The following is a 24,803-nucleotide window of genomic DNA, read 5'->3' on the forward strand; positions in this document are numbered from 1 at the left end:
TTATGATGTGGGGATGGATTTGTTTATAGTTTTTTGCATCTTCCTGTTAGAGGTCTATTAGTTAACCCTATCATTTATCTTAATTTAGTTAGTCCTGTGTACCAAAGTGGTCCTGTGTGTAATACTGTTGATCCACACGAGAAACAAGAGACATTCCAATCAGCCGTAAAAACATTGAATATTTTATTTCATTGCTGTTTTAAACAAAACCAATGAAATTATTGAAATTGTCTGAGCATACGCATTGTCGTGCTGTACATAATAATTATCAAATGGCACTTGGGCACTGAATTAATATTGATATCTTCTACTAAAATCAAATCCTGGACTTTAAAAAAACAGATGCAAGAGATCCATGGCATTTCATGTAAACATTTGATTGAAGACGTTTAAAATCTTTGCCTGAAACCCAAGCTCAGAAAACTTGTGCAATAGACCACTGCACTTCCGCGTTACATTGAGCTCATGGAGGAGAGAGCGGGGGGAGAAAATGAATGAATGTGGACGAGAGCCTTGACATTATGTGGTTGTAGCTACGGCGACATGATCCAATAGACTTTTATACGCCCGAGTCTCCTGAACACGGCGCGACCAGCCCCATGTCGATGGGCACTTTCTCGGCTGAGCTATAGTAACTTTTTCGCACCTACTCCCGAACTATGCATGCGCAGATTGATAAACCTAGACTTCGTGGGCAATCTGCGCATGTGTAGTTCGGGAGTAGGTGCGGAAAAGTGACTATAGCTTGGTCGATAAAGTGCCGATCGATTTGGGATTGGTTGTGCCGTGTTCAGGAGACTCAGGCGTATAAAAGTCTATTGGATCATGCCAGGGGCGTAGCTGGGGGCGGTAGCTTAGGATGATTCCAAGGGCCCAGCACTGGGGGGGGGGGCCAAAAAATTATAATATTATAGATAGATATATAGAGAGAGAGGGGGGGCTTTGGTAGACTATTGCATTGGTCCATTCATTGAAGATGAACGCAATGCGACATCCTTTACTAGGCTCACCCACCAACAGTGCAGGTGCTGAACTGCTGATCTGAATGTATAGGTAAAAACCATATTATGCGTTTTCATCAATAAATAAATGGCCAAACAAATATTTCTTTGCACGCTTACACGCGCTCGCATTCACTGGGGGCCTACAAATACATTCTTTCATGGGGCCCAGAATATACAGCTACGCCCCTGGCCGTAGCTACAACCACATAATGTCAAGGCTCTCGTCCACATTCATTAATTCCCCCCCCCCCCCCCCCGCTCTCTCTCCCATGATTTCAGAATCCCGGAAGTGTTGCGGTGGTCAATATTGAGATTGTCTTGACAACACATAACCCTTCTTTACCACAGAACACAGAAGGAGAATGGCATAATGTGAACCTTTGACACAGATGAATCATTATTCATAGCTGTGGAATTACAAAAGCCTTTGGCTCGTCATTCCAAGACGTGACAGAGAAACAAACTGAAAAGGCCCCTGAAGCTGCATTCTTTAATAATGTTCCTCTTTTATCCAAGTGAAAAAACAAGACTGTGTTATTATTGCATCATTCTAGCTGTAATCTGCTTGAAATGCATCCCTTTAGATATAGAATACTATACATAACTAGTCTGACGTGGACGACAGTTTGTGAGGGAAGGACATAAAAAAACAATAACTTAAAAAAACGTAATGTTTAAAGAGGCAACTCTCACGGATGAAGTCAGTTTTAACGACAACGTGTGTCTGTGTAGTAAAAACACTGTTGGTCTTCTCGCTCTTTTACCCTGCTCCCTGGCCTCAGAAGAAGGCGGGGTTGGTCTTCTCGCTCTTTTCCCTGCTCCCTGGCCTCAGAAGGCGGGGTTGGTCTTCTCGCTCTTTCCCTTGCTCCCTAACCTCAGAAGAAAGCAGGGCTGGTGTGCTCTTTCCCCCGATCCCTGGCCTCAGAAGAACGCAGGGTTGGTATGCTCGCACTTTCCCCCGCTCCCTGGCCTCAGAAGAACACAGGGTTGGTATGCTAGCTCTTTCCCCCACTCCCTAACCTCAGAAGAAGGCGGGGTTAGTGTGATCGCTCTTCCCCCCCCGCTCCCTGGCCTCAGAAGAAGGCGGGGTTGGTGTGCTCGATGACGCAGCGCTTGCAGTGCCGCTTGACGAAGCGCAGCGCCTCCAGTGACGCGTCGCAGTCTTGCACGTTGAGCAGCTGCAGGTCGAAGCAGTTGGCCGCCACCACCTGCAGGCCGCGGCCCGTGACGCTCTCGCACGACTTCAGGCTCAGCCGCTTCAGGTTGAAGCAGTTCAGCGCCAGCAGCTCCAGCCCGGCGTCTGACACCAGCGGGCACTTCCCGATGTCCAGCGACTTGAGCTTGGCGCAGCTCTTGGCCAAGTACTCCAGGCCGTGGTCCGTCAGGCCCTCGCAGCCCCGCGCGTTCAGGTAGCGCAGCCGCACGCAGTACTTGGCCACGTAGCGCACGCCCACGTCGGTGACGCGGCCACAGTGCGCCACGCTCAGGTAGCGCAGCTTAGCGCCCAGCTTGGCGATCTCGCGCAGGCCGAAGTCGCCGACGTAGCGGCAGTCGCTGACGCTGAGCTCGCGCACCGAGGGGCAGTAGATGACCAGGTAGCGCAGGCCCTCGTCAGTGAGGCGCACGCAGCGGCGCAGGTAGAGGTGGGTGAGCTGCGTGCAGTGCGCGGCGATGGTGTGCAGGCCCTCGTCCTCCAGGGAGAAGCAGTCGGTCATGTCCAGATAGCGGATAGAGATCTGCTGGCCGTGCATCGGAGACAGCTTCAGAGACACCTCCCGGGTCAGGCTGATGCACGTCACCTTGGAGCATCCTGTAGACGGGACGACAGCAGAGGACATGGTTTTTTTTTTTTTTAAATTATAACTTTATTTTTATTGTTTTTCACAATAAGCAAACAATCACAAACAACAAGACATAAAAAAAACACAATCCCGGGCTGCATTATTAGTGTCACTTTACAAAAATATACTTTTCACATGCTGAGTTCTCAATTCTCTTACTTTCCCTATAGTTATGGTGAATATTCTTTACAACTATACATCATCCACTGGTTGTCGTAATTAACATATAAAAGTCCCATTTTTCCCAGTACTTCAAACCTTTCTCTTCCTGTAATCTGAGAATAAAAGTAAGTATTTCCATTGTGTATATTTCACCTATAATGGCCACCATTTTTCTTTTGTTGGAGGTTATTGTTGATACCAGAGACGTGTGATCGCTTTCTTACTTGCTGCTAAAAATATTTGTATCAAATATCTGTCTCCTCCTACCAATTCCTCAGGTACAAATAGGAGAAGGTCTCCGGTATCTTAAAATTCAATATAACCTGCATGGTGGAGTAAACATCTTGCCAATAACGTTGAATACCTGGACAATTCCAAAAGATATGAGAGTGGTTTGCCTCCCTCTGGCCGCACTGTCTCCAACATGGTTGCTCTATGCCAGTGGTGCCCAACCAGTCGATCGCGATCGACAGGTAGATCGCGGGCTGATTTCAAGTAGATCTCGATTAATAAAATTCGATTATAATATTTTTTTTTTTTTCAAAATCAACTCTGCCTCTCCTTGTTAACAACAACAAGCAATGCTGTTTGTTATTTAAGATGAGGTCGGACTCGGCACTGACAGATTTGTGGTCATTATGCTGATTTTATAAAGCCTCAAATGACGGCTTACAATATACAATTTTGGCTGGTAGCTCTCGGCTAAGTGGTAAATTAAATCTTGGTTCAAAAAAGGTTGGGCTTTGATTTTGGGAGTTATGAAGAATCTAGTCAAGTTTTTCCAGCAGAATTCTCTCCATGTTTTTGAATTAGTCAAGCTACATTGAGTTCTGCTCATTTTCCCAATTTGTCTTGTATGTAACTTGTGGAGTCAGTTCTGGCCTGAACAAAGCTATTATATAATTTTGACACAGTTTTACTCATCTTGTTTTTGTATGCCTGAAAGAATATCTGAATAACACTGTCTATTGGGGTATTGGGCTCAGACATTTTTACCTCTTTTAGAAAGTACTGGCGTAGTTGTAGGTATCTGAAGAAGTCGTGTTTATCCAAACCGTATGTATCTCACAAGCTCACAAGTTCTCCATTCTCTACCATTGTGCTGAGAGCCCATTCCTTAAATGTTTGAACATACATTATTGGTTTAAATCCTAATTCGAAGGCAAACCACCTCAAGATCCTAATCCTTTTTTCTAACTTGAATTGTTTCACAATTTTGAACCATGTCCGTAGGGTGTGTACAATAAATGGGTTTAAGTTTCTATATAGGGTCTTGGCCTGCTGTCTATCACCAATTACTGTCTAGAGTGGTATATCAATTGATTTCACTTCAATGTCCTTCCACTTCGCTTCGTAGTCCCTTTCACACCAACAGACCAAAGGTCTTATTTGCGCTGCATAATAATACTCCTTCAGATTTGGGAGGGACATGCCTCCCTTCTCTTTAGGGAGTTTGAGTGTACGGAACCTAATTCTCGGTTTTTCCCCGCTCCATATGAATCTAGAAATCATCCTGTCCCACTCGTTAAACTGTTTAGCAGGGATTTCCACCGGCAAGGACTGGAAAATATATAGTAGTCTAGGGCAGCGGTTCTCAACAGGGGATTATAGAAAATTATTACTAAAGTGCTATCTGTTGCAGCTGCACTGTTTTCCATGAAAATACCATATTTGGATAAGTTTGACCATTTCTCAAAATCTGAAAATCATTATTTAATAAAACACAGAAAAGGATCACCAAGTTACTCTGGATAAAAAAACCTTTACAGACAACATTGAGACAAAGCTTCCTGACACATCTCCATCCAAACTCTTGGAAGAACTAATTGAAATATCATCTGATACCACCTGGAGAGCTAGTTTCAGAGTGTGGTGCTGAGTACCAAGTATCTCATGATGCAGCAGTTAAGGTGTTGATACCATTCAGCACCACATGTGAAGCTGGCTTTTCATCCATGACAGCTCTGAAAACAAAATATAGGGCCAAGTTGAGCCTTGAGGATGACATGCGTGTTGCCTTGTCAAAGATCTCCCCACGTATTGACATATTATTAGCCAGCAGCAGACCTCGCATTGAGCTAGAAATGTCCACTGAGTGAACGAGTGCTTATTTTCTGTATTTATTCATATATTTTGAGAAATGGTAACTGTTATGGTTTGTAACCGACCCCAATCGCACAACACAAGACAGGTATGAGAGTAAGCCAAGAACTGGGCATTTATTGAAACACACAGAAAACGGCACTGTCCCTTTAAGGGAGAACACAAAATACTGGAAAACAAGAAAGGGGAAAATAGGCACAGTGCCTTTAAGAGGCGAGCTGGCTAAGGGGAAGGCTAAGGGAACAGGGCCAGGGCAAGGGAAACAGGCAGGAACAGGGAGGACTAGGAGGACTGGACAGGGAGGACTAGGAGGACTAGGAGGACTGGACAGGGAGGACTAGGATGTCTAGGAGGACTGGACAGGGAGGACTAGGAGGACTAGAGAGGGGAAACAGGGACAGAGGCCCGCGGAGGCGGGCTGGGGACAGGGAGGACTAGGGGGACTAGAGTGGGGAAACAGGGACAGAGAAAACAGACAAAGCCTGGGATACAAGCATTAGAAGAATGTTGCTGCTCTGCAGCTTCTCCCGGGAAGGTTCGTCTGGGGAAGCAGACGGTGACGTCAGAGCCACTCTGCAGATTCCTCTCGGCAGCTCTCCGAGGTGGTAAGCGGGACCGAGAGGGAGAGAGGGAGCGGGTTAGCTCAGAGTACAGTTGGGAACAGAGCCGGTGACAGGAGAAGTGACTTGTCCCAAAACAGAGTAATCCAAGTGACTGAATCTTCGGTGTAAATACACACTGTGAGTAATGTCCCAACACAAATCCACGTGATAGAATCTTCGGTGCTAATAAACACTGTGAGCGAAGTCCCAATAATAATCCAAGTGACAGTATCTTCGGTGTGAATACACACAGTGAGCGAAGTCCCAATAATAATCCAAGTGATAATATCTTCGGTGTGAATACACACAGTGAGCGATGTTCAAGCAAATATTATCCCAAATGAACAATCCAAAAAGCAGGCACAGGGTGAGTGACAGTCTGAACAAAAGCAGGATCTCTTCAGTGTTTAACACACACGAAAAATGATAGGGTCAAAAGACAGTCTTGCAAAACTCACCCAGGCGCTGTGCGTAAAGAGAGCAGGATCAAACAGGGCGAGCGCGTCGCTACGGGGAACGGGTTGTCCAAGCGGAATACTGAGTGGTGCGCGGCTGTTTGGAGTACGCGCCGGTACGGAGAGCGCGTCTGGCTCGGAGAGCGCGTCTGGCTCGGAGGTCTGGATGCGCGTCAGGATGCGCGTCTGGAGTGAAGAGCGCGTCTGCTGCGCGGAGGTCTGGATGCGCGTCTGGATGCGCGTCTGGAGTGAAGAGCGTGTCTGCTGCGCGGAGGTCTGGATGCGCGTCTGGATGCGCGTCTGGAGTGAAGAGCGCGTCTGCTGCGCGGAGGTCTGGATGCGCGTCTGGATGCGCGTCTGGAGTGAAGAGCGCGTTTGCTGCGCGGAGGTCTGGATGCGCGTCTGGGCGTCTGCTGCGCGGAGGTCTGGATGCGCGTCTGGACGTCTGCTGCGCGGAGGTCTGAAGTGGAACACTGGAATACCTCCCGTGGAAGTTTAGAGAGCGCAGTCCAGTGTCTCCTTCCAGGCAAACAGCGACAGGAGGCGAAGGCTTGAGCGCATCTCACGCCGGAGATGAAAACAGCATAACAGACAGAAACCGAAACTCCCGTAGGAGCCCTTAGACAGAGAACCTCCCGAAGGAGTCTTGGTGATAGCGATATGATACGGAACGACCCGACAAGGCCAGAGGGGAAGAGCGAGGTACTTAAAGCCCAAAGGGGAACTAATTAGAATACACGTCAGGTGCGTGAAGGTAATTGATACTTGAAACTAGAAGTGTGTGTTCGGCACCAGACCAATCAAACACATAATGACAGGTAGTCCAAGGGTGTGGCTGCTGAAGAGCAAACGAACGCGAGGGTGGGGGCTAGTGAGGTGAGGAGAACAGGGAATTAAAGGTCAAGGGAAAAGGCGAACCTCACAGTAACTTGGTGATCCATTTCTGTATTTAAAAAAAATACATGATTTTCTGTTTTTGAGAAATGGTCAAACTTATCCAAATATGCTATTTTTATGGAGAACAGTGCAGCTGCAACAGATAGCACTTTAGTGATCCTTTTCTGTATTTAAAAAAAAATACATGATTTTCAGTTTTTGAGAAATGGTCACACTTATGCTATTTTTATACAAAAGTGTGCAGCTGCAACAGATAGCACTTTAGTGATAATTGTCTGTAATTCTATTTAAAGAAATATATATAAGAAATATGTATTTGATTTACTACTACAAGCAGTGTAATGTCAACAGTACTAAGCCATTTAGACCTGAAACACCTGTTAATTATGCATTATATAGGCATATACACACAAATGTGTTTCCCGGTTTCTTAAATAAACATTATTTTGAAAGCAAGCACTTTTGTCATCATTGTAGCAAAAAAGACAGGACCGGAAAAGTCTTTATCGTATGTAGGGTTGCCCTGGCATATTTGATTGAACACAGGGGTGCCTTGGCAGCAGAAAGGTTGACCCCTGGTCTAGGGACTATGTTCATTTTTACTGAGTCTATTCTGGAGGTGAAATCCAGGGGGGCTAATGACCATCTTTCTATATATTTTTTAATTTGTGTGTTTAGGGGCTGGTAATTTGCTTCATATAATTTTGTTAAGTCCTTAGTCAGCCTTACTCCCAGATATTTTATGGACTTCATGTTCCAATTTAAATTGTAATTTTCATTTCTCTTGGGGGGGTATAGTTATATGTAAGTATCTGTGTTTTTCCTATATTTAGTTTGTATCCCGAATGTTGACCATAGGTTTCAATAAGGTCCATTAGTCTAGGGAGGCTCAGACTAGGGTTTTTTAAGTAAATTAAGACATCATCCGCATATAATGCTATCTTATGCTCTGTTTCTTTTATATTAATAGCTGTTATATTGGGGTCTTCCCTAATTGCTTGGGCTTATTAAAAATTGCGAAGAGGGCGGGGCTACATGGACAACCTTGGCGTGTACCGCGTTCTAGGGCGATTGGATTTGTTAATCACCGTTTACTTTTATTCTGACTGTGGGTCTTGTATATAGTGTTTTAAAACACCTAATTGAATCTTCCTTGAATCCTAACCTTTCTAGTACCAAGAATAAATAGTCCCGGCTCACACAATCAAATGCTTTTTCCGCGTCCAGACTTAATAAGGCTGAATACATTTTGGTTTGTTTAATCTGATTCATAATATCTAGTGTTCGTCTTAAGTTATCCTGAGTTTGGCGACCAGATATGAATCCAGTTTGGTCCGTGTTTATTAGGTCTGGCAAAAACTGTTCTAATCTTTTCGTGATAATGGAGGCGTACATCTTATAATCCAAATTAAGGATCGATATTGGTCTAAACGAACTACATAATTCCTTATCTTTACCCTCCTTGGGAAGTACTGTTATAGTCGCCTCCCTCCAGGAGGGAGGGGGGATGCCCTTTCTAAGAATGTAGTTAAATGAGGCCAACAGCAATGGCATGATTTCCTGGCGAAAAGCTTTGTACCATTCTGCTGGAAGGCCATCACTACCTGGCGATTTGTTAGCTTTAAGATTAGATATTGTCCTGTCTAACTCCTCTATAGTGATTTCTGCAGTTATAATTTTTTTCTGCATTTTGCCAATTGAGGGCAGGTCAAGAGACCTCAGGAAAGCAATAGTGGCTTCACTATCTATTTGTGCTGGTTGTGTATATAGGTTTAGAAACCTTTGTTGCTCCCCGGTGGGGCATATACATTCAGCAGCGTAACCAAGTTGCCCTCTAATTTGCATTTTATCATGACATAGCGTCCTTCCTTATCATTAGTTTCTTTCATAAGTTCAAAATTTAAAGAGTTAGGAATTAGTATAGAAACACCTCGTTTATGACCCGATTTAAACGAGCTATAGAACGTATTCCTATATCCATATTTCTTGAGTTTCTCGTGCTCCGTCTGAGAGATGCGTTTCTTGTAAAAAGATAATTTGAGCTTTTTCACGTTTCAATTTGGTTATGACTTTGCTCCGTTTAACTGGGTTAACCAGACCATTTACATTTATAGATACCACCTTAAAGTTTCTACTCATCTGTGCTTTAACAACATGAACCTGACACTGTCAACCCGGAATTCACACATTACTAAACATAAACAGTTAGACATATACACATAGAGAACAGGTGTAACATTAACAAAAACAACAATTGGCTTCCAAAAACAGCCATCCCATGGCTTACGTCCCGGGAAAAAAAAGGAGCTATAAAATAAAAGAGAAAGTGTCTAGTCTACCTACAGCGTGCCTGTGTGACTCTCGTCGGTCTTTCAATACTCAAGTGGAGTCTGTTAAACTATAAAAAGGGAGACTAAGTCATCCAGACATTTGGGTCAAGGGGCTATTCAGCGCTCACGTGAATAGCTTACAGCTAGTCAGCATTAAATCCAACAAAAACTCGGAACGTCTAACGTTAACGTTAAGCGAGTCAAAACAACACAATACAGCCCATAGTCCTTAGACATATTCGGGCAGGCTACTCACGTCACGTTAAATGAACTCACCAGTCTTATTAGGCTATGTATTTCTCACCCTGAGATTTATTTGCTGGTGGTATATTGAATGTCCTGCAGTCTGTTCTTTGCTCGTTGGGCTGTTTCTCTCTCCCTCTCGCTCGTGTTTCCCGGGTGTCTCTCCTTCCTTCTCCTTCCTCTTCTTCAGATCCTGTGCGGGTTCCTCGGCGCTGTCATATGTGCGTGTGCCGGAGTCCCAGTGGATTCGGATCTTAGCGAGGGGGGTCTGGAACCGAATCCCTTTTCCTTTCAGTGCCCTTTTGATGCCGCTGTATTCCCTTCTCTTCTGCATCACCGCTGTCGCGTAGTCATGGTCAAACGACAAGCGTTTGCCCTTGATCTTGATCTTCTTCTGCCAGGCTTTACTGATGACCATCTCTTTGGTAGTGAATTGGAGGACATTTATTATAATCGATCTAGGTGGTGCATCGGATCCTGGCTTTTGAGCTAATGCTCTGTGGGCCCGCTGGATCTGCAGGTCGGTATCTGTCGGTAGTGAGAGCTCAGCTCTTAGCAGTTTATCAATAGGACATGGTTCTTACATAGAATAGAATAGAATACTTTATTGATCACAAGGGAAATTCAGCACTACAGATCGCTCACGGTAAAGATTTAGGTAGTCAAAAACAAAAGTCACGAATAAGAATACAAATAAGAATAAAGAATAAAATACAGTCCGGGATAATACATTCTAGGATATGTACAGTATATACATTCTAAAATATACAGCCAAAGATATACTGAAATATACAGTAAAATGTACAGTAATAATAAGTGTACAATTGTATAATGTCGATTTTAAAAGTAAAAGTCCAGGAAGATTATGCCAGATTGTACTGTCACTCTGTGCTCAGTGAGGCACAGTGATGTGTTATACAGGTGCAGCTCAATAAATTAGAATATCGTGGAAAAGTCCATTTATTTCACCACATTGATGCAGTAATTTGTGCAAAAGGAGCCCCAACTAAGTACTGAAGAACATATATATTTTTTTATCCACTTTTTCTCCTTATTTTCTATTTTTCTCCCATTCCAATTTTCGAGTCTCCAATTCTCACCTCCCCTGTCTTTAACGTTGCTCGACTATGCCCCCCACTGGTCGGTTGTAGGGAGGATAGAAGCCTTGCATCACGTGTCCCATCCGGTACACAAGGAGGCAGCCTGTCACATCTTTTCACCTGCCAGCGTGGACTCTCAGTGGCGAGGTGTAACGCATGGGAGGCTCACACTACCCTCGCCACTTCCTGTCTCTGCTGTGCAGGCGTCCCCCAACCGACTGTAGGAGTCACTGTCCACAACGTCCAATCCCCACCCATCGACTTCCACCCTCTAACTCTGCCAATTGAGTTAGTATGACGGCTGGCCCAAGCCGGAGGCAATGCTGACACCAGGATTCGAGACCGGAGTCTCTTGCATTGGTGACGAGCACAATCTCCACTGCGCCACCCAGTCACCTCTGAGTGAACATTTCTATATAAAAAATATATATTTTCTTATTGGTTCCATGTAATATAAAAAATTTCTGAGATACTGAATTTGGGGTTTTCATGAGCTGTAAGCCATAATCATCAAAATTAAAACAAATAAAGGCTTGAAATATTTCACTTTGTGTGTAATGATTGAATCTATAATCTATGAGAGTTTCTCTTTTTGAATTTAATTACTGAAATAAACTTTTCCACAACATTCAAATTTATTGAGCTGCACCTGTATAGTCTGATGGCTGCACAAATCCACTTCAAGGCCCTTGACCTAACATACCGTGCAGCAAAGGGAACCGCTCCCGCTTACCTCCGGTCAATGGTCTACACACCCTCAAGACCCCTACACTCTGCATCTTCTGGCCGAGGGTCATCAAGGAGAACCTGCCTTTTCTCAGTCCTTGCCCCACAATGGTGGAATGAACTACCACCCCAGTTAGGACAGCCGAAACCCGTCCAATCTTTCGCCGTCGACTAAAGACGCACTTCTTCAACCACTATGTGAAATAAAAAAAATTAAATAAAAAAATCTAACCCTAACCTAACTAACCTTACTGTCATGCACTTCCAAATAAACGAACCTACACTGTAGCACTCCTCAGTGATGCGTTATATAGTCTGATGGCTGTCACTCTGTGCTCAGTGATGCGTTATATAGTCTGATGGCTGTCACTCTGTGCTCAGTGATGCAGTGAGGCACAGTGATGCGTTATATCAGGGGTCAGCAATTAAGTTTGGCCTCTTAGTGTTTTGTTAGTTCTGTGTATTATTGTGGAACTAATTTTGTATTGTAGGTATAGTGTATTTTTGTTTTGTTATTTCGCTTGTAAATAAATGTCACCTCTGCACCTTGGGAGGCCAGCGAATAAATAACGCCAACAATACTTTTTTCCGACTAAGCCATTGTTTGTGGGAGTTTCCAAGGAGTTCTAGAGAGAACCCCGCCACAGATCTGCAGAGATGTTCAATAATGTTCAGAGAAACCATCTACTGTATTATACCGTCAATATGGAATATATAACAGTTGTTACAAAGGGTCAGATTAAACCGAATATATATATTTATTGCCTGAGATCCCATGTATAATATTTGTATATCGTTTGATATCCCTTGTATATTCTTTGTACATATACACGGAATATCCCTTTACCTGGTACAGGACAGACCATAATATTCGTTCTCCTATTGGAAGCGATCCCCTAGGCGCCACGGCCATACCCCCCAATGTCTAGTTCAAAGTCACCACTAAGACATGCCTGGACATGCCCGGTTCTGCGCAAGAATACGAGACAGAAATAAGGCTGGTACTAGATTGTTCACCTTACGTATAAATACGGTGCAGGTGGATACAGCAGTGTTGTTACCCAATAAGTTGAAGCCTCACACCACGATACAACGTGCTGTGAAGTGGGCCCGTTTTGCCCCGAAATAGAGCCTTGAGACCGCGTGCGAATTGATAGCTGAAGTGTCAGAGTTTAACGCTGGATCGTCGAGTTCGACCTATTCTATTATTAAGTAATAGTCTATTATGTATAGTGTATCGTGCGGCTACCGTTCTACAGTGACCAGCATTACCAACGTTTCATCGTACCGAGCTAGTGTGCTTATCCAGGCTGGGCGGCTTAACCTGGTGCCGTCATCCGAGGAGCCCTAGACGAGAACCGTGTGGATATGTACACTGGATAACCTACACCGGCGACTACAGAGCCCTTTTCGGCTGGATTATATTTGCTTTGGTCCTGTAGCTGATGGAGCGGAGAATCGTCTACACCCACAATTGTGTGGGATTTACCCTGTGAGGAGCAACGTCGAGCCCGCCTCTAGGACGCCTGAGGCTGGCTAGCTTTCTTCCATGCGGCACTGCATACCGGAGAATAGCTGTTGTTCGTCTGCGGATCAAGAGTCTCCTGTACCTGGAGTCTCCTTATTCCTCGTTGACCCAGACTTTTGCTACCGACAAATCCTCTCCCCTGCTGGCCTACAACCGGAGGGACCCTATTAGTATCTCCAGCTGCCCTACTAGTGTACCATATATATAATTCTTATGATACAGGTGGTATTAATTATCTCCTGCGTAATATGCTCATGGACTTACGCTCTTGACCTATTCATGCACATTCTTCGCCTTACAAGCGCAATTCTCAATCTTGATAAGTAAAGTAATGTAAGATAATCTTCGTGCTGCTAATAAATATTCTTCTAAACGAGTATTTGTGTGAAACCGTGTTATTGTGGGTGTGTTCATCTCATATACCTGTGTACTGTATGGCCAGTAGTAATGTACATAAGTCAGTAGTGGTTTAATGATACCATACTTATTCAATACAGTCAGGGAATTGTACCCCTCAGTTACAATTGGTCCTTCGAGCCGGAGGGTAATTAGCGTAATATTAATATAATATTAATATTAACATGGCCAATGATGAACACTCCACAAACGGTTCTCCTAAGCTAGATCGCCCGGAGCGCAGACGGCAGCCACCTCGTTACCTAGAGGACTACGCTGCCAGTCTACTACCTAGCTTTATACAGACGTTAAACGCGGAAAAAGCGGAGAGTAATGTCAAACCCTACCGAACAGGCGACCCCGCCAGTAGAGACCCTAGTGGGTTCTAACGTAACTGACCAAGCTCACGGGGGGGACCAGGAGGGACCTGACATGACTTTACCCCCCGCCAACGTCAACGAGGTAGTCCCCGGAGAGCTCCAGGATAAAGAAAGCCCTCCAGGGACGGAACCCGACCCACCACCAGAAGAGACGCGCACCCAGGAGATGGACCTCCTCGGAGCGCGACAGGAGAACGGATCTCCAACGAGCACTGCCAGAAGCCGATCACCTCCGCTGGTGTCTTCCCCCAGCGAAGCGGACAAGATGCTAGCGCAGGCATTCATCGCCACCCTGGCAGCCTCCACCGAACGCGATCGACTTCAAGCGCAACAGACGAGCGAGCGCGAACAAGCTGCAGACCAACGAGAGCGCCTTCACGCGCAACTCCAAGCGCAAGCCCTCAGTGAACGCGAACATTCTGCAACCGAGCGAGAGCGCTTCCAGGCGCAACAAAGGAGTGAAGACGACCGCATAAGACTGGAGACCAGACGCCTTCAGACGGAAGAGAACATTGAAAGAAGCCGCGCCGATGCACAGTGCGCCGCCACCAATGCACAGCGCGACGCCGCCCATGCCAGCGCCAATGCACAGCGCGACGCCGCCAATGCCCAGCGCGAAGCAGTGCGCGACGCCGCCCATGCCCAGCGCGAGGCAGAGCGTGACCGGCTGCAGGCGCAGATGATGGACAAATTGATTGCCATGGCGACACCCCCTCTCTCCGCACGGAGCTCCCGGAGATCATCACGACAAGGGTCTAGGACACATTCCCCTACCCGACCAAGCGACCCGGGACCCCGCCAACAGGAGGATCCTGTCCACGTCTCCGAACCCCCTCCCCGGCCGGTCCATACGAGACCCAGCAACCGGGAAGAACCGGCCTACGTCGCCGAGAGACTGAACAGAAGACTCCAGGACCTAGCAGAGGAAGAGGAAGAGGAAGAGGAGGAATGTCAAGCCGACCAGCAGCAACGTACTCTGGACCAGGAGGCCCAGTACAGCCCAGACGTCAGCCCCGAGGCACTGCGCTACAAACCCCCGACTCAACTCACGGGTGAGTTTGACGCACCGTCAGCACCGAGGAACAGCACCTGGGTACCCGACCCCTGGTACCCACCAAGTACCAGCCCACGACGACACGTACGGGGAGACTCGCCCAGGAGGCCTCTCCCCCAACGCTCACCGATGTGCCAGCCATCCATGGCATCGTACCTTGGCACACCGACGTTCCCGGACTTCACACACGAGAACAGAGCACAGTACACAGAGCTACGAATGTGCTTAGAGACAATGATATCCGATGTCCCCGATGAGACGTACAAGTATGCTATCTTACTCAAGCACCTGAAGGTGCCCAGAGCGCATAATATAGCGCTGGCATATTCCAACTCAAGTACCCCATACACCGCGGCTCTAGTAGCCCTCGACCAACGTTATGGACGCATATGGGACTATGTGATACAAGAGATAAGAGACATCGACCGTCTCCCCCCAGCCAGAGACAACAGAGCATTAGATGACCTCTCTATCAAGGTACAGTCCCTGGTAGGGATGCTGGGGTCCCAAAAGGAAAAAGGGATATACGAACTGTATGCTAACTCTAATGTAGAAAGGATATTAGAGAAGCTCCCTCCCGCCCGACAAGAGCGTTTTCGGCGGCAGAGAGACCACTGCGACCCCAACGGCCCAGAGGCATCCCTCCTAGACCTATCTGAGTTCCTCGCCAGGGAGGTCAGCAGCCTACGACTGGACACGTTCGTGTGGAGTGGACCAAGCCCAAGAGATGGACCTCGGGGATCAAATGATAACCGCCGGTCGGTGACCGTTATGCACCAAGCCGAATCAGTACCGCAGCACAAGAACCACAACACCCCCTCGACGAAAGAGGAGTGGAAGATTGAATGCCAGTACTGTGAAGGGGAACATCGGCTGTATCAATGCGACACTTTCGGGAAGCTGACCACGGACGAGGGGAGTCAGTGGATCAAAGACCACCGCCGCTGCTTCCGCTGCGCACGCAGCCATATGGCAGCTGAGTGCCGTTTGAAGAAGAAGTGCGGCAGGTGCGGCGGCGCCCACTTGGAGGTCCTGCATGACATCAACAGGCGTCCGCCAGGACAACAAAGTGGGCCCGTCACGGTAATGTACCAGGCCGAGGCGGTGGCACCAGTACCAAAGATCCACCAGACCGCTCCCTACTGTCCCGACTGCTACAGCAGACACTGGGAGTCACGGTGCCACTCGGACGACCGCGAGTCGGCACCACTCCAGAAGATCCAAGGCAACCGACCAACAGGAGTGCTCCACATAGACCAGCATAGCGAGACCCCCCGAGTGCTCATCAAACTGGTCAGAGTGCTCCTGAGCTACGAGGACAAGGTCCTGGACACTTACGCCGTCCTGGACGATGGGTCTGAAAAGACTCTCCTCCTCGCTTCCGCCGCAGCCCAGTTGGGCCTGCGGGGTGCCAAAGGTACCATGACAATACGCACCATCAGAAGAGACCAGAAGACCATAAAGGGTGAAAAGGTCTCCTTCAAGATAGCAGCGGTGGACCAGCCCGAGAAGCAGTATAGTATTACCAACGTCTTCACCAGCCACGACATAGGCCTATCACAGTACACCTACCCCATCCCACAGCTGATGGCGAAGTATGTGCACCTACGTCAACTACCTATACCGCTTATCGACGGCGCCACACCGACCCTGCTCATCAGCTCCGACCACGCGGACCTCATTCTCCCAATTGAGGCGGCCCACATCGGACCCAAAGGATGCCCAGTCGCGGTTCAGACCCGACTGGGGTGGACGCTCCAGGGCCCCCTCTACGGACTTGACAGTCAACCCACGTCTACACGCTGCCTACACACAAAGGCGAGCGACACCGGCCACTCCCTCGTACAGCCCATTGAGAGGCTATTGACATTAAGCGAGAGGCCTGTGAGAGAACCGTGGGCACAAGAGGGAGTTCGGAACTCCACCCCTCTCAGCTGCGCTCCAGACGTAGCTGACCTCGAACCCAGCACCCCAAGCGACTCCTTGATGGGGCGGCTGGAACCGGCCCCTCCTCAGACGGGGTACAGAGCAAACAAGAGAAACAGACGGAGGAGGTGGAGGCGCAGCCAAGCACAGATCAAAGCAGTCTCAGGCCCGCTTCCTCCTAACCCCCCTACCATCCCTTCCAGCCCGTCAGAAGCGGGTCAAGGACGGGGACAACTTAAAAGTGGACACAGTCGTCGTGATCGTAGACCAGTCACTACCCCGAGCTGCGTGGCCGGCCGGCCGCGTAGGCAAAGTGATCGCTGGTGCCGACGGAAGGGTCGGAGCGGCAGAGGTGCTCGTCCAGGGGCGGACATACACCCGACCCGTGGCGAGGCTGATAGAGTTGCCAAGGCTCCCCGACTCTCTTAATGACGACCATGACCCACTGACTTTGTGAATTGCCCTACTCCTCACAACGGACATTGAGTAGTGGACAAGGCGGTTAATCTGTCTCTGCTTATCTAATTAGGTGCGGACTAATTAGGAGGCGGCTGTTACAAAGGGTCAGATTAAACCGAATATATATATTTATTGCCTGAGATCCCATGTATAATATTTGTATATCGTTTGATATCCCTTGTATATTCTTTGTACATATACACGGAATATCCCTTTACCTGGTACAGGACAGACCATAATATTTGTTCTCCTATTGGAAGCGATCCCCTAGGCGCCACGGCCATACCCCCCAATGTCTAGTTCAAAGTCACCGCTAAGACATGCCTGGACATGCCCGGTTCTGCGCAAGAATACGAGACAGAAATAAGGCTGGTACTAGATTGTTCACCTTACGTATAAATACGGTGCAGGTGGATACAGCAGTGTTGTTACCCAATAAGTTGAAGCCTCACACCACGATACAACGTGCTGTGAAGTGGGCCCGTTTTGCCCCGAAATAGAGCCTTGAGACCGCGTGCGAATTGATAGCTGAAGTGTCAGAGTTTAACGCTGGATCGTCGAGTTCGACCTATTCTATTATTAAGTAATAGTCTATTATGTATAGTGTATCGTGCGGCTATCGTTCTACAGTGACCAGCATTACCAACGTTTCATCGTACCGAGCTAGTGTGCTTATCCAGGCTGGGCGGCTTAACCTGGTGCCGTCATCCGAGGAGCCCTAGACGAGAACCGTGTGGATATGTACACTGGATAACCTACACCGGCGACTACAGAGCCCTTTTCGGCTGGATTATATTTGCTTTGGTCCTGTAGCTGATGGAGCGGAGAATCGTCTACACCCACAATTGTGTGGGATTTACCCTGTGAGGAGCAACGTCGAGCCCGCCTCTAGGACGCCTGAGGCTGGCTAGCTTTCTTCCATGCGGCACTGCATACCGGAGAATAGCTGTTGTTCGTCTGCGGATCAAGAGATTATTGCACTGTCTCCTGTACCTGGAGTCTCCTTATTCCTCGTTGACCCAGACTTTCGCTACCGACAAATCCTCTCCCCTGCTGGCCTACAACCGGAGGGACCCTATTAGTATCTCCAGCTGCCCTACTAGTGTACCATATATATAATTCTTATGATACAGGTGGTATTAATTATCTCCTGCGTAATATGCTCATGGACTTACGCTCTTGACCTATTCATGCAAATTCTTCGCCTTACAAGCGCAATTCTCAATCTTGATAAGTAAAGTAATGTAAGATAATCTTCGTGCTGCTAATAAATATTCTTCTAAACGAGTATTTGTGTGAAACCGTGTTATTGTGGGTGTCTTCATCTCATATACCTGTGTACTGTATGGCCAGTAGTAATGTACATAAGTCAGTAGTGGTTTAATGATACCATACTTATTCAATACAGTCAGGGAATTGTACCCCTCAGTTACAACAGTCTCCTGCCTTAAGAAAACCATAGGAGTATCAAACGACTTCTTGTTCTAATTCCCAAGCAACCATCCTTGTAAAACAAGAGGTTCTCTCATGAGGCTTGAGCACAGAGATCTGCTCCTGATCTGCCGTTTAAATGGAAAGCAGCTCTCCACCCTCACAAAGCCACCAAAATCCTCAGGCAACTTCGAACTGAAACACTGTTTAGGGCCAACTGGCTTTTTTGGTTTCCCAATTTTTTCGCACACATTCTTTTCCACAAGAGCACACCGGCTAGTTTAATTGAGCCTCTCTCCGCGGACATCCCCAGCCCCTGGGCTATAACGCTGATATTCACATCTGCACTGTTAAAGCCCCAATACGGCTTATACTGACACTTTTTACTGTACACTTGTACGATATATAATAAGATATAAATATACAGAAATGTATATTTCTGTATATTTTATATTAGAATGTATATAGATAACATAGAAATGTATATCCAAAACCGTATTTTATTCTTAGTCTTATTTTTATTCTTATTCGTGACTTTTGTTTTTGACTACCTAAATGTTTACCGTTTACTGTGAGCGATCTGTAGTGCCAAATTTCCCTCCGGATGAATTTTCTTTTAATCCATTTTTTTTATCCACTTGTTTCTCCCATTTTCTATTTTTCTCCCATCCCAATTTTTTCATATCGTCCAATTCAACCCTCCCCTGTCTTTGAACGTTGTTTCTTGCCTCCCACAAGCCGGCTGCAATGTGGACTAAGTCATACATAGCACGAGTCCCCTCCGATACTCGAGGTAACAGCCGTCGCATCTTTTCACCTGCGCGGCTCGATCTTTCAGCGTCGGGGGTCTGGGCTTTGGAGGGGCCCCGCCCCAGTCGCTTCTTGTTTCTACTGCGCAGGCGCACCAACCGACCTGTAGGAGTCGCTGTCCACAATGCCCAATCCTCACCCTTCAGTTTCCCTCCCCGTAATACGGCCAATGTGTATTACTGTGGACGACCAGCTAAACTGAAAGCAATGTGGAGAGCGGGGCTCGAACAGGAGGCATCCTGTTCGAGCCTAGTCTCCAGCATTCGTTGCGAGCGCCTTGCCCACTGCGCCACGTAGCCGCCCCTTTTAATCAATTTTTTAAAGTTTTACTTTGGATTATAATTGATGTGGAGATTATTCACATGGGTTCTTGAAGATTTTGATTTGTAGATGGAACGTAAGCTTTTGATTTGGGATATTATTAACCTATTGTTAATTAGAATTACAGGTCTCCAGTGTTGTACAAACATTGCCAACGAAAACAAACATTTGTACAGCAAATACAAAGAAACGATAAAAAATAACAGAAATAAACTTCACTTATCATCTAGTGTTAGTCCTTTGATCAAGAGCTCAGTCAATCGACTAGAGAATAAAAACCTGTCTCCGTGACCATTTTTTCCCCTTCTTTTTTTTAAGGTTGTGCCTACCCATTTGTTTACATTTGGATTACGGATCTGGGCCCTCATGTATCAACTTGACTTACGCACAGATATGTGCTTAAGCCGTGCGTACGACCATTCCTAAGCAAAGTGTGGGATTTATCTATTTGAACTTGTGCTTGACTTTGTGCGTATATTTAAGCACAGGTCGGACCATGCTTAGCTGACGCCCTGTGGTAGAATATGGGGACTGCAGACCGACGGCATAGATCAGTTGCATGTATGTGCAAAGCCGGAGAGGCAGACAGCAGAGAGACAGACAGATAGACACTGTTCTCCACAGTGTGTGTGTGTGACCACTAGTCTCCTAGTAGATACCCCCCCCCCCCCTCTGGACCACCTCCCAGTAGAGACCCCCCCCCCCCCTCTGGACCACCTCCTAGTAGAGACAAGTTTTCTGAAATGTATGTTTATATATGCAAATGAGGCACTTCCCCATTAAATATGTGGACATTTATGGGTGCAATAAGGCAAAATGAAGTAAAATAAACAACTAAATGTGTGTTATTGACGTTTTATTGTCACTAGTTTCATAGAAGACATGTTTAGGAAGCAAAATATAACAAAATCTCAAAATCAACAAAAAAAGTATATTTGCCTATTCACCTGCAGTGTCTCGCCTTAATCCTCATCTTCGTCTTCTTCCTAGAGAAGTCTCTACTAGGAGGTGGTCCAGAGGGGGGGGGGGGGGGGGCTGAGTCTCTACTATTAGACTAGTAGTCACACACACGCACGCACGCACGCACACACACGCACACACACACACACACACACACACACACACACACACACACACACACACACACACACACACACACACACACACACACACACACACACACACACACACACACTGTGGAACAGTGTCTGTCTGTCTCTCTGCTGGCTGTCTGTCTCTCTGCTGTCTCTCTCAAAATAGTATAAGTGCTATCTTGGCCCTGAGAGTTGCTCTCCGGCTCTGCAGCTGGACCCTTCTCAAATCAGCACGAAAAAAGCTATAAGCTTATTAAACGATTTAATATGCTAAACTTCGTTTTAAATTCTTTAATTCACTTTTGTTTATTTCATAAAGATTTTCCCGACATAATGCTACCTGCCCCGACCAGATCCGTGACTCTGTTGCGATACAGATGAATTATCTACTCAGAAAGCTTATAAAACGATTTAATATGCTAAACTTTGTTTTTAAATTCTTAATTCACTTTTGTTTATTTCATAAAGATTTTCCCGACATAATGCTACCTGCCCCGACCAGATCCGTGACTCTGTTGCGATACAGATGAATTATCTACTCAGAATAGTATTATAAAGTGGCTATCTTTTATGCTGTAGATCACTGGTGGTATGTGCGTGCAGAACCTTTATTTCAGCGGGGACTGTAGTATTTATTTGACGTTACTGTACAATATATGTGTATTAAAAGACGGAGCTGTCTTTTATTGTATTATAATAATTATTAATATTAAAAATAAATTAAGAAAGGCATTCTTATTCCAGCATGCATTAATGACACTAACGGGCAACGGCAAAACAGTGGTTAATGGTCTTTATTAGTGTTTGCGGTGTCCAGGCAGCAATGGTCTTTTAAGAAGTTAATAGATATAATATCCGACAGTGTACAACACCCTCGCTTAGTCCATAGAACATTTTCTACGTCACGTTGATGAATGAGGGCCCTGGGCTTTTTAAAGAACTCCACTTCCTCTCCCCTCTCCTGCTCTCTGGTCAGCTGTGGTGTCTGGAGTTACAGCGCAGAGGAGTGCTGATAGAGGGGGAAGCGGCTAACAGCAGCTGGGAGAGGGCCAGTCCCTGTTATAACACAACGCCGAACTGTCACAGAAGGCACAACTAGTCGACCGTCTCCGGGGAGTTCTGTGATCAGCGTTGAGTCGAAGGGGGACGCCTGCGTCTCTTGACACATGGCACGCATTATTAGATCTAAGGAAGAAGAGGAGACTTTGACAGGCCTCGGTTAGAACTTCATCATCACGAGAGCTCTCCCATTGCCTTCATCGAATAGTTTCTATTTCAGGGCGATCATTAAGCAAGCAAGAGGGGACGCTACATCGCGACCCATAAACCACCACAAAGCATGACCTCCAGTAGCTTGGTTCGACTGAACTTAAAATCAAGTTCATTGCCTTAAATCCAGTGCCTGCGCTCCGGTGTTCTGCTTTGGACTACATCTCTGTAGTCTCTCCCTGATGATTTCTAGTATGTTGCTGTGTTTTACAAATTTTTCACATACCAGGTGTAGACTATTCGGGCTGTTTGTGTTTTCCTTCGGTCATGACGTGCTTTATCAGGGGGGGGGGGTGTCTTGGATGGGGATGTGGTGGGGATTGATGTGTGTGGTGTTTGGGGGACTGGCTGTTCTGGGGGGGGTTCACATGCCTTCGAGCAACACTGTACTTATTGTACTTATTTTATGCCTATTCTTATGTCTGCACTTTCTACGTTGCACTACTTTTATTGTCTTTTTATACCTATTCTTATGTCTGCACTTGCTTGCATTGCTTTTATTAGATTAGATTAGATTCTTTAATGACCACCCAGGCAGGCTGGTGGAATTTGTTTTTTCAGTGCATTACATTGCATTGTTCCAACATGGAACATATAACATCACTTACAATACATACATACTACATGCAGTTAAATACATAGATACATAATTACAAAGACCACAATATCACAGTTTATGTCCATAACAGCAGAGGTAGGGGGGTTGCTACAGGGAGTTCAGTGTCCGTATGGCAGTGGGGAAGAAGCTGTTTTTAAAGCGGGATGTTTTGGTGGTCAGGGATCTGTAGCGCCTCCCGGAGGGCAGCAGCTGGAAGATATGGTGTGCTGGGTGAGTGGGGTCAGAGATCATTTTTCTTGCTCTTCTTATTGTACTTTGGCGGTGGAGTGATTCGAGTGATGGGAGGGGGGTGCGGATTCTTTTGGAGGATTTATTGATTATTCTTTGCAGTTTGTTTTTGGAGTGAATGTCCACACTGCTGTACCAAACTGTTATGGAGAAGGTGAGGATGCTTTGTATGATGGCCTGGTAAAAACGGAGCAGGAGATGTTTTCTGATTCTGTATTTTTTTAGCTGGCGGAGGAAGAAGAGTCTTTGATTGGCTTTTTTGTGGATGTGGTCTATGTTGGTTTTCCATTTGAGGTTGTTGCTTATGTGGGTGCCAAGAAATTTGAAGGAGTCTGTGGTGATTATGGGTTTGCCGGAGGTGGATACGGGGGTTTTGGGGTTTGGCTGGGGTCTGAAGTCGATGATGAGTTATTGGGTTTTAGATGAGTTGAGGAGGAGGTTATTGTCTGTGCACCAGGTGACTGTTTGGTTGATCTGTGTACGGTATTCTGTTTCATTGTTGTCTGTGATGAGGCCTATGATGGTTGTGTCATCTGCATATTTGTAGATTTTGACGGAGTTGTGGAGGGATATGAGCAGGTTGGTGTATAGGGAGAAAAGCCAGGGTGAAAGGACACAGCCTTGGGGGGCTCCTGTGCTGAGATATAGACGGTTGGATGTGATGTTGTTTATTTTGAAATTCTGTTGTCTGTTGGAGAGGAAGCTGTGGATCCAGTGACAGATGCAGGGGTCAATATTCATGTCCAGTAGTTTATTGATGAGTTTGGCTGGGATGATTGTGTTGAATGCGGAACTGAAGTCCATGACCAGAATGCAGGCGTAGGTGTTGCGGGTTTCCAGGTGTTGCAGGTGATGGGTGGCTGTGTTGACTGTGTCTTCCACAGACCTGTTGGTTCTGTAAGCAAATTGATGTGGGGGGTGGTGCTGGTTTTGAGGTGGGTGAGAATGATGCGTTCAAATGATTTCCTTGCTACGGATGTGAGGGCAATTGGTCTGTAGTCGTTGAGGCAGGAGATATTGTTGGATTGTGGCACGGGATTTCTGTCAAGTGTATCCACATTTTTTATTTTTATTTTTTACTTCTTTTTATTTGAATAACAGGTGTACAGCAGATACATCTCCCACAGCACACAGCAATTATCTCACCCTCTGGTCCCTTCCCCCACCCACGGCCAACAAAACTAAATAAAGACAGGACAATAATAACATTTAAATAAACAATAATAAATAATAACAACAATGACAACAACAACATCATTGTTGTACAACAGACAGGCCTCTTATACGTCTGTTGTACCACTTCTTCCACTAGGGAAACCCACCCCCAAAAAACACAACTGGAGACAGACACCCCAAGACCCCTGGCCCCCACCCCTCCCCCAACCAAACAGCAAAACCACCAATCGACACGGCCAGCGACAGCATGCGGACATATTCACATACCGTCACTAGCCATATCAATCAACAGCCCCCCTGCTCAATCGAGAAAACAGAGGAGACCAAAGGTCCCGGAACATCCGCCCCCGGCCATGTTCCTCCAAGGTCAATCTCTCCAGTGGAAGAAGCTGGGATATCTGATCTTGAAACATCTCAAAAGTGGGCGAAGAGTCATTTTTCCAAAACAGGAGAATACATTTCTTGGCAAAGTATGTTATAATAATCAGCAATCTATATTTTTTTGGATCAATCTGGATCTCAGGTAATTCATTTAGTAAGTAGGCACATGGAGACAAGTCAAATTCCATTTCCAATACAGATTTTGTAAATGAATGAATACAATTCCAGAATCGTTTTAGTTTTTCACAGTGCCAAAACATGTGTAGAA

General features: G+C 46.3%; 1 protein-coding gene across 1 annotated transcript in view; it reads right to left on the minus strand.

The window, feature by feature from the left end:
- Nucleotides 1–1,292: 1,292 nt before the first annotated feature.
- Nucleotides 1,293–24,803, minus strand: part of fbxl7 (F-box and leucine-rich repeat protein 7) — a 385,933-nt gene continuing 362,422 nt past the window's right edge. The window contains exon 4 of the mRNA XM_084312953.1: nucleotides 1,293–2,814. Coding sequence (XP_084169079.1) covers nucleotides 2,078–2,814 — 737 coding nt within the window. The 3' untranslated portion in view covers nucleotides 1,293–2,077. The remainder of the gene's footprint in view (nucleotides 2,815–24,803) is intronic.

The sequence above is a fragment of the Notolepis coatsorum genome (assembly GCF_963971535.1).
Source record: "Notolepis coatsorum genome assembly, chromosome: 4".
NCBI lineage: Eukaryota > Metazoa > Chordata > Actinopteri > Aulopiformes > Paralepididae > Notolepis > Notolepis coatsorum.